The sequence below is a fragment of the Pteropus alecto genome, unplaced genomic scaffold (genome assembly GCF_000325575.1).
Source record: "Pteropus alecto unplaced genomic scaffold, ASM32557v1 scaffold304, whole genome shotgun sequence".
Lineage (NCBI taxonomy): Eukaryota > Metazoa > Chordata > Mammalia > Chiroptera > Pteropodidae > Pteropus > Pteropus alecto.
This window is the reverse complement of record NW_006435869.1, coordinates 525,021-536,164: the sequence shown is the minus strand read 5'-3', so window position 1 is coordinate 536,164 and position 11,144 is coordinate 525,021. Positions and strand designations below refer to the sequence as shown.

The 11,144-nt window shown below is 43.5% G+C and overlaps 1 protein-coding gene across 1 annotated transcript in view; it reads right to left on the bottom strand.

Annotated features, from left to right (window-relative positions):
• Positions 1-315, bottom strand: part of LOC102877736 (zinc finger protein 709-like) — a 16,563-nt gene extending 16,248 nt beyond the window's left edge. Inside the window, exon 1 of the mRNA XM_015589236.2 lies at positions 192-315. Coding sequence (XP_015444722.1) covers positions 192-194 — 3 coding nt within the window. The 5' untranslated portion in view covers positions 195-315. The remainder of the gene's footprint in view (positions 1-191) is intronic.
• Between the last annotated feature and the right edge of the window lie 10,829 nt (positions 316-11,144).

The window sequence follows — 11,144 nt, the reverse complement described above, 5'->3', positions numbered from 1 at the left end:
CAAGATTTCCCGGGGCCCGGCTGCCGGCCCAGGCCCCACGCCGCGTGCCGGAGGGGACTGGGGTCTCAGCAGCGCTCGGGGAAGGACTCGGGTCCGGAGACTCCGGACTGGACCGCAGGAAGGCCTGGTCTCGCCACAGCTGGTTCTGCCACCTCCTCGTCCCCGTCTCCGCACCCGTCCCGCACACTCACCATTCTTCCGTTTCTTGGGTCTCCCTGACTTCTGCCTACGACTCCTTCAGGCCGTAAAGGAAAAAGCGCGAAGGACGGGGGCAGAGCAACCACACGAGCTTTAAGGACCCGGGATCCGCAATGCCAGCGCTGCGGGAGCGAGCGGACGTCCGCGCCGCGGCCGCCGCAGACCACGCCCCATCCACCGGCCCGCAGCTCCTGATCCCACAGTGCTCAGGACCTCGCCCGCTCCTGCGGAGTTACACCTGAGTTAAGTGTCCGAGCCCAAACCAGACAGAACTCGTCCTCTCCAAGGACATTTGCATTGAAACGTAGTGCTGCGAGTCCACCGTGGAACCGTGATCCTTCCTGACAAACGCAGACACCGCAAAGTCCCCTCACCATATGCGATAACTTCATTTTGATCTTCGTTGACAACAGGAGTCTGACGCGGTTTGACCCAACGGGAGCACAGGCACAGATTCCAGGGGTGCGTTAGGTGGGCATCCTGAGTCAGATTCCGAAAAAGAGCCTTGGGGCCAAAGACAAGCCATCATTTCCGAAGAAAAATGACTTCGTGGTGTTTAGAAAGCTTAACCTTAGAAAAAGTTTCTGACTTAAAAACAATCGTATGCCATGAAAATATAAGCAGGTGGTTATATATTTTCTCACCGGTGGTTAAAAACAACACTCCGTGGTCATGAAAATCCAGCGGTAATGAGACTTATTAGAAAATATTATTATTATTATTCATCTAAATAACACTCCCACTGATTGGCGAGTCTGCGATACTGAACATAATGTTCATTGTGACAAGGTCGGACTCCCTCCGCGACGGGCGCCCTCTCCATATAGTATGCGCAGCTAAGGAGCGGCTCTGACCATTTCCTCCTCCCGCCTCAGGAAATACTCACCCTTAATATCATCTGAGACAAACAGCACCACCCAAGTCCACCCAAACTACAGCGATAATTACACTATGCCCGGGGACAGGGACAGAGAAGCACCCCTGGAGGCCATCTGACACGGGGACTGAGCGGCAGAGCCGAAGAACCAGAAGCGATCTCAATGGAGAAAAGGAGGGCCCAGGTTTCAGCCGGCGCTTAGCCTTCAGGTGAACACACTGGCTGTAGCATCACAGTCACCGTACAACGGAGGAAGAAAAGCTCTGTGGATATTCAGCTTGGAGAACTGAGAGATGGAGAAGATATTTCCGTTTCATGATCTGTTTTTCATCTTCCCTTTAAGAACTATCTGGAAAACAAGTCTGGAAGCAGATTTCCTGGAAGTCACTCCAATTTCCTCAAGTCGGGAATTCCTGTGGTTTTTCGTTTTTCTTTTATCTCCCAATTCCCCATCTCCACCTCAGATAAAGGACCCCTCATACTAAGAATGTGCATTCACTGAGGAAGATGCTGAAGTCTGGTCCCTTTTCTCACACTATTGAACTTCAGAAACCTGGCGCTGAGGAAATTGCGTCTCATCCCTGTCCTTCCCCAGCCCAGAGTTTGCACGTGTCGGAATTGTACAGTTCCAGCCCTGGCCCCATCTGGGCAGAAATGCTCCTGTGCTTTTTGCACTGTCAGCCATGAATTGTTCTGCTTCTCACAGGTAACAGTAGGGACAGTGTGCCCCTGTGCCGAGGTCACAGCGTCGTATTTTCCAAGGTCCTTTAGTCACTGTGGTCGGCATAGCGGACATGATATCGTGAGGTGTGTTTGGGAAGAGGAGGTGGTTCCTGGTATCCCCATCGTGGCAATCACAAGGAGCAGAATATACTGTGTTGGTGGACCCACCTGCACCATGGGAAGCTCTGAGAACTCAAGACTCATTCTACAAGACGGTGATCTCAGCCAGAGAGCTCCGCTGAAGGAGCGCAGCGAGTCCTTTGTAGACGCGGAGAGAGAGATTTTTCCCATGGCCTTGGAATAGGGCCCTAATGGAATGAGTGACCCAGGGTTCAAGAAGCCGCACTTGGCTCTGAGTAAAATTAAGGGAGCAATTGATCCTTTTTGTGATCAAAAGCATGAAGTACCTTTAAATGGCAGAACAACAGATACATGTTTGTACTTTAAAAATATTTCTTCCTTATGGTCTGACTGAAATATTGACATGGTGTTTGCGGTAGCAGTGAGAGAGAGAATCAACTGAATTCTTCGGTCTTGTGGGGAAGGCATGAATTACCATAAATGAATGACCAGAGCATTTATTATAAAGATTTGAAAGTATGAGAAAATAAACACCTGTAGAAGAAATCAAAATAGTCACCACAGAACTTTATTTAAAGCATTAGCTCTCAGTCATTTTACAGGCCAGATTCAGCCTTACTCTTCAGGGAACAATGGATTCATCTACAGTGTAGAATGTTGTAGATTCCATTGAGAGAAGTGGTGCTTTTAAGTCTTTATAAGATGATGATAATGACAATGAGAATAGAAACAAGAATGCCGATACTGATGATCGAGGCACTTTAGGAAGGCTTACTAAGTGCAAGGCACTCAGCACCCTGGGTAGTTGGCTCATTTCATCTTCTCAGACTCCTAAACATGGAAGCAGTAGTAGGAAGACATTTGGTAAAAAAGGAAACAGACTTAGGGGAGCTAAATGACTTGTCTGACTTTATGTAGGCTGCCACTCGGGGAGCTCAGATTACCAGAATCCCTGACTAAGACCAAGCTTTGCCTTTGAGCACAATTCACCTCATTATGAAATTAAGACAAACGGTTCATTGACAAAGATGGACTCCTTTGTATGACCAAGAAACAAGTTTATTTCTTCACAAGCCTTATTAAAATTCACACTACAGAAGAGATTTCCCTTGCCCTTGGTTGAAATCTGAAGAGGGTTCCAGAGTATTTTTCATCACTTTTGTTGCTGAAATGCTGTGATCCCTTTCAGGCAGAGTGACAGCCAAGGCCAGTCTAGTACTCAGAAGATATTTGCAAGCAGAACTTTGGTTTGTAAGATGGAAATAAGGGCTTTGAAGGAGAGTAAAAAGTGACATGTGACATAACAGGGAGGCTGGGGTGTGTATATATCTTATCTATGAGTGCAATTGCCTTTTCGGGTTCAGAATGAGTCACCTCAAGATGTGCCTCAGTGGTCCGTGGATTATTTTGAGCTAAAGGCAATTTTAGCTTCAAGCCTCAGAGAAGCTTCTTCCTCTCCCTTTAACTACCTAGAAGAACTTGAATTAGAGGCCTTGGCCATAATAAGAGATTGTCAGCGATAACCTCTTTTTGACCCACATATATGTCAGGGCACACTTGTATTTACTAAACATCTGCTCTCCTTATCATCCTGCAATGACTCCTTGAAGCTCCTGAGGTGCATTACTCATCCCCAGCACGGGATTCCTTACTTACCTGGGTCCCCCTTTCTGTATCTGAATCTCTCACACATGTGGGGTCTCTGACTCTCCCATTTAAATGGAGTTCCTATATGTATGTATGAATTAAATTTGATTATTTTCCCTTGCTAATCCATCTCATGTCTATTTGATTATTAGACCAGTGAAAAGAACCTTGAGGGTAAAGTTTTTTCTTCCACCACAGTTGGCAAGTGACTTACTGACATCATAGACCTACCTGTCTAACTACATAATCCCTAATTTGCTTCTTTCCCTCTGGTATATAGTTTTGTTTTAGCTTAGGAAAGGGGCTGAAAATTTTGAAAAATCCTGTCAGGCTCTAAATCTTCAGCTTCTAATTTTGCCAAATATCTGATCAAAAAGTTATTAAATCCTTTCTAATATCCTGTCAGATTTCACCTGGGAAGAATTGTATTTCTGGCAGTATTAAGTAATTTAATGGGCTCAGGAGGGCACAAAGGTTATTACCTTCTAGAGTCTTTCCTTCAGATAGCCAGAAGAAAGAACTGCCAGCCTTCATGTCCCAGTTCTCCAGTGAGGCACAATGTCTATTTCCACAATATAATCAGGTAAAAAAGATGCAATCAAAGTTTGATTACCATGACTTTTTCTTAAACATAAAGCCTGTTTAAACATTCCAATTTTCATAATCTTATAAATTCTTACATTTCCATATTCTTTTAATCAAATTGTAGCCCGAGTCATGGCTTCACCAATTGGTTTTGGTATCACAGTTCATGAATTCCCATATCAGGTAGTCTTGGAAATTTCTCTTTTCTGTCTCCTGACCATTTTACTCACTCTTGAGTAAAAAGGCTTTGGGTCTCCAACGAGAAGTCAAGCCAAGGGACCCTGGCCCTGTTATCAGTCTTTAACTTGATTTAATTGTTGCCCCAAGTGATTACTGGTCAGGTTTCTCACTATAATGACTTCCTTCCAGGATAAATAAAACAGACTTGATCAGGGCCTTTTAATATTGGGGACCAACAGGAGGTCAGTTTGACCCATTCAGCCTTTGGTAGTGCTGTACTAAAACTTTTGTTTTAACCCTGTCAAGGTCCGTTTTATTTAGCCCATTTTTTTCTTTCTAATTGGCACATTCCTCATAATAGCCTTTGTTACTTTCAATTATAATTTTCTTGAGGGTTGGCAGAAATTTGGTAGGACCTTAGTTATAAATGGAGTTTAGCCCATATTTCTGTCTGGCCATATTTTGGAGCTGCCAATCTGATAGTTGTCAAGCTGAATTCTTAGGACATAAACTTTTAGGTTGTCTTTTAGTGAGATTTTGCCATTCTTTTTCTTTCATTTTTCTTCTTAAGTGCAGGACAATTGTACTTCCAATGTCATGATTTGTTTTACAGTATCTGCAAATGTGTAAAGGCAGTTAGGAAGGGGTTTGGATGGACATTGATTTTTTAAAAAATGTATTTATTTAAATTAGTTTCAAGTATACAGTACATTGGTTAGACATCTATACAGTTCATAAAATGATCCTTCTAATTGCTCCCTCCCTCCCCTGGCCCTCCACCTAGCCATCATACTATTGCTAACTGCACTCCCTATGCCGTGCTCCTCATACCCATGACCAACTATCAACTACTAATTTGTACTTCTTTAACCCTTCACCCCATTCTCCCAGCCCCCCAAACCCCTCCCCTCTGTCTGTCACCACATTTTCCACTATATTGGTGAGTCTGTTTTTGATTAGTTTGTTCTTTTTGTTCCTTAGATTCCACATATAAGTGAAATCATATTGTATTTATCTTTCTCTGTCTGACTTATTTCAAAGGTGGATGTTGATTTTTTTCCTAATTTCTCTTCTTCCATCTTATTAAGAGAATCTTAATGACTAGCTATTATAACAATATGAGACCTCTCTAAGTAAAAAAATTTTTTTTTCAATTTAGAAGTTTTTCCATTTAAAAGGATCTATAGTCTGGCCTTGATGGTAGGATTCATAGTAGCTCAAACCGATACTATGGATGCAAGAGGCATCCCCATAGGTGAGTGCAAAAAGATGCAACCCTCACAAGATAAAGTTTACCTCCAGAGTTGGGGAGCCCCGTCTTTAAACAGCTGTTCCAAAATTAGGAATTATGTGCTTTCCTGCTTGAACGGAATAAGGTTTAAGATTCCCTAAACTTAGACCCACAGCCTGTTTGCCTTTCCACCAGATGCACATGGGTCCTCCAGCTGGCAGAGATAACAGACCATCTTTGAGAGGAATGAAATAGACACAGAAAATCCCCTGACAGCTTGTCCTGGCTGGACAGAGGAAGAGTGCATATTGGGCAAGTGCACTGGATGGTACAGGCAGAGAGAAAATATTCTCACTGGTCATAAGTCCAAGCTCTCAGGACATATAACTAGATAAAAGGAGAGAAACCAGACAGAGGCAGAGAAAAACAAACCCCATGAGTTCTCCTACCTAGTAACTAGGGGTCACTATACTGAGAAACTAGTTTGACAAATGTTTTCTCCTGCCAGTCAAATTTAGAAGAGAGAAAGAAACTCACCACTTTCGCTTCCACCAGATTCTGCAGACAGAAATATGAGTGTGTGCTGACGTGGTAAGAAAACTTACCTTCTGCCATCTTGTGTCAGATGCCCCAGGATCTTTTCACCTGTAGCAGCCTCATGGGGAAGCTCAGGGTTCCAGCCAGTGAGTTTATCCTGTTCACTGTTTGAACTGTGGAGGAGGAAGAAACTTGCCTCTACCCTCAAGGTTCTTCTGGCTGATATGATAATCAAATGGGTATTTGACAGATTAGCAAGAGAAAGTAATCAAATTTAATACATACACATGTATGGGAACCCCACATTCATGAGACAGAGACCCCACATGCAGGAGAGGTTGAGAGATAGAAAGGAGGATTGAGATATAGAAGACAGTCCGAGCTAGAGATGAGGTAAGGTGCCTTGGGGGCTTCAAGAGGTCATTGCAGGATGAAAAGAAGAGCAGATATTTAGTAAATAGAAGATTGGCCTGCCATACAGGTGGGTCAAAAAGAGGATATCACTGACAATCTCTTACTATGGACAAGACTCCTAATTTAAGTTCTTCTAGGTAGTTAAAGGAAGAGGAAGAAACTTCTCTCAGGCTTGAAGCTAAAATTGCCTTTTGCTTAAAATAATCCACATACCATTAAGGCACATCTGAAGATGGCTCATTCTGAACCCCCACAAGCCTTACTGAGTGAGAATGTCATTATCGATCACTTGTATTTTTTACCATGTAATATGTCTTAAACACCTTAAAGAACTGCTTAGATGTGAAAGTAAATAGAGGGTAGCAAAATAGAAAATCCTGCATTCCGCAACTGTGGGATCCTTCTTAGGAAGAACTGAAGGACTAGGATAAAGAATTTACTTACCAGCATGCCTTTCTTGCAACCCTGTCTCAATTGAGAAAACGCCCTCTAGGGCTGCACTGCCTCATCTCAAGCACAGAACTAGGAGTGAAGTGGGAGGGCTGCCAGGTCTGTCTTTGAGTTTCAGTCAGGCTCCTTGCACAATCTCTGGACGTGCTGTGGCTCTGAAACAAAGGCGTAGCCCAAGTGAGATCTGCCTGGGGTTGGTCTCAGTCATGGGCGTCAGCATCAATTTCTTCCATTGCCTCCACAAGCCATTTACAGTATGGCCTGGCCTGTACTTGCTCCATCTTGAAACGGAATCAGTAATTCCCTGTGCACACTGGTGCCCCCGACTTCTCAAAGAAACTGCGGGAAAGCCAAGGTGTCAACCCCAGGTCAGGAAAAAGTTATGTTTAAATAAAAATGCAACTGGGGGAGGGCTTCGAGCCTACCTGCTGGCTGTCACTCGGTCATGAGTGGGTGGGGCCTTTGTAACTATCCAATCAGTGACGCCGCTGGGGCAGGTAGGTGGAGCAACATACCGCATGGGTGTGCTTGTTTCTTCTCTTTAGGGTTATAGGCTATCTCCGTCGCCTGCGTCCCAGGCCCCTGCCTCTGCAACTGTCGCGCGGTTGTCTGCATTGATCGTGGAAGTGGTAAGAAGAACGCAAGGAGATCCAGGAAACCTAGAAAAGGTGAGCGCGCAGGGCCGGATGTTGAGACAGGGTCGACAGGCTAGTTGGGATCCTCCTCTCCGAGGTCAAGTCCAGAGTCTGCGGATCCTAGTACACTGGGGACACCTCTCGGACTTCGGTCCCCTCAGGCACACAGCGTGAGGGCTGGACCCGGGCGACCTGTCCCGTCACTGCGCGCGGCGACGTCGGGCTGGAGCCTCTCTGGGCAGCTCTGAGCCCGCAGCCCCGCGTCTCCCCAGATGGTGCGGTAACCACCCGGAGGGTCATCCGGGACAATCATGACTCAGTCTCTGGGGTTCGTGTGTGGGAGGTTCTGTGGGCTGTGGGGTCCCAAGTCTCTGCTTTTTCTTCAGAGGACCCGTTTTTTCCTGAGTTTTCCAAATGTTTCATAGCAGGGTTTCCGTACCACCAGCCTAGCTCCTCCTAGGACTGGGAACAAATTACTAAATTTCTAATATCTGGCCTCGTTCGCAAAGCCAGCTTCCTCTCTTCGCTTCACAGCATCAACTATTTGTTCTCCAGGGTGCATGTAAAACATATATAATATTTTAATCGTTTATCCTTTTCCTACTAAGCCATGTATGACTCTTTTTTAAAAAATCGCTTTTTGTCTGTGAATGTTTTACTTGAGAAGAAAGCCCAGGTTAACCACCTTGAACTACGCTGTATGAAATCCTCGTTCCCCTGCTCCGGAATCTTCCCTGGGCACAGATGTCCTATGGGAAGTCCTTTGGGTGGAGGTTCTTTTTTTGGAAAATTTTCCGGGGTTCTGCCCTGTTAGCATTGCTTCTCCCCGGGTTTGTCACCCAGATAAAATGTACAATGTACCTTGTTTTATTGCACTTAGCTTTATTACACTTCACAGATGTTGGGATTTTTACAAACTGAAAGCAAGACGCTCCACCACATAAATACTGGGTTACATTGATTAGGCATTGTTTTATTTCGATATTCGTTTTATTGCAGCGATCTGGAGCTTAACCCACAATACATCCGGAGTATGTCTGTTTTGACTTGACTCTATTTTTCAATAGAGTAAAATGCATGTAATTAATAGAGCTTGAAAGACAAGATAAAATATTTACAAAGAGGCAAGAAAGAGATGAATTTCAAAAAAATTCCAGTATTTCATTGCTTTTGTTAAGAATTCCTTTTTCACTTTTGTCTTTCCTGTGTCTGTGCAGTAAGTTTCTGAGGACTCTTCTTTCATTTAGGGTGATTTCAAAGAAAATTTTAGATTTAAACTTGGTGTTCAAATAAGATTACAAAAGAAAGTTGCCCTGGAAATAATAAATAACTCATTTTTTTTTTTCTGAAAGGAATAGATATTTGGGGTTTTCTGGTTGAACCAGTAAAATGACTTACAATTTTCCTCTCTTCTTTATACATAAATATTGGGTCTGAGTGATTTTGCCGGATTGTTCGATCACTGGGTTTGTGTCATTTACAATATCAACTGTTTTCCAGAGCAACTCCAGTGGGGGGCACAGGCCTGAGGTCAGTGACCCAGGCTAAGGCCCCCTTGACCTGCAAAGGGAAGCACTTGAAGGCCCAGTGGTTCTCCCTGGGGAGCCTCCCCCTGCAGATGTCCTACTTGCTCACAACCATGATGGAAGGAGCCTTCACACTGAGAGAAACTACAGCCCTGGAAAGCTGGGGGGGGGCACGTGCACATGGGAGGTGGGGGGTGGTTACCCCCTTTTTGAGGTTGTTAACCGTGGTTTCCTTAGGCCTAGACATTTTAAGTGTTATATTTGAGTGTTGCATCCATGATATGGGTGCACTCAGAGTGTATCTGTATGCATTGAGAAAGTCAAAGTTTTTGTCTCGTGGATAAAATTTTATGAATTGGGGAGTTCATTTGGATCAGAACTGAAACTGAGTCAGACTGAGTTTCCTCACTGTGAGCATGGAAGCCTGGGGGAAGGAGCCCTTCCATGCTCACAGGGCCAGGCAGGAGGGGAATGGAGCTCCCGGAGTTCATTCCTGGAGCTGCTCAGGTGTCCCTCCCCTCCTTCCCCAGGGACTGACCCACTCTAGGGGTTCTGTCTCACCCTGGATTATCTAGACCCAAAGGTTGTGGTTATGTCCAACTTTGTGAATGTGGATTTCCTTGTGAACTGTGGGAAGGAAGCTACATATCTGTTTTGATGCAATATTGGTGGTTCTTCCCTTGCATTCCTATTTCAGTCACAGCCCTTTGATTCTAGTTTCCATTAGCACTTGTGTTTTTAAAATATAAGTTGATAGTAAGGTACTATGTAAGGAAAGAAAATTTGCAACCAAATTTTGCAACCAAATTTTCTATTGCAACCAAATAGAATTTTGCAACCAAATTTTGCAACCAAAATTTGCAAACAAATTTTCTATTGCAACCAAATAGAATTTTTGTTTTATTTAGGCAATAGAACCTCAAGATGTGAGATGGTTGTATTTAAGCTCTCAGGTGACTTTTCCATTTTTAGGTCAGTATTTTTATGCCCACGTCTCTAGAGGACTTTGACATTTAGAAGGCTATACCATTCTTAATGCAAATGAATTCCTATTTTAATGGTTGTGAGGAAAAAATATTTGAATTTCTATTTTACTTGATAAGAAGAAAACACTTTAAGCCTTATGTAACTCTTTCAAATTCCTGGTACATTTAAAAGCTTAATTGCAAATCCCTGGTATAATATGCTATTCGTTCCTGAAAATAGCTCCAATGTTTACTATAATGGAGGGACAAACTATAATGCCTCTTCTCCTTTTTGTTAGAAAGGGATTTGTTAGTTTTCATTTATTATGCTTTGCAATTTTATATTTGTTAGTGTTTTTAAAGGATCAAATTTTCAAATAATTTCTTATGTAGAAAATGTAAAGTTAAATTAATGAATAAACCAAAAGTTAATTTAAAATTATGATTAAGAATATGAAAATATGATATATATAATAATTTATCCTTATTTTAAATAAATAATGCATTGAAAATTTTTAAAAATTTCTAAGATAGGAAACTAACTTAAGAAGACGCCCTGCCCATGTATCTTGCTCTGCCCCTGTGCTCTGACTCCATCCACCCTTCGATAACCAGGTGTGATCACTTCCTGACCATCCCGTTAGAGTTTCTGTAAATAAAAGCAAGCCAGCGTGAATGCCTATTTTTCTTACCATTGTTCATTGTTGTCATGAGTGATCAGGCTCCACATATTTGATGTTTGTTTACTGAAAATTGACACCTCTCTCCCTTTCCCACTAATGCTTATTTGTCAGGCTGATGAGGACCTGGAGGCCCCTGCGCTGGGAGCTGCAGCTTGCTGAGGAGCCCTCCAATTACTTATCCTTCATAACCAGGGTATGAGAATGGAACCCTCCTTACAGTGCTCCTGGGTCAGTGTCTTGGCTGGAACCCTACTGTGTATTTAGCTAGAATGTGTGACTGACGCTGGGTTTGCCCAGACATTAGGGACAGATCTTGGGGGTACAAGGATGATTATGCCTGGTGAATGAGGGGAGCCCATCAGATGGTCACTCCTTCAGGAGCAGTTATTTCAGCCAGAGGAGTCAGGGATGA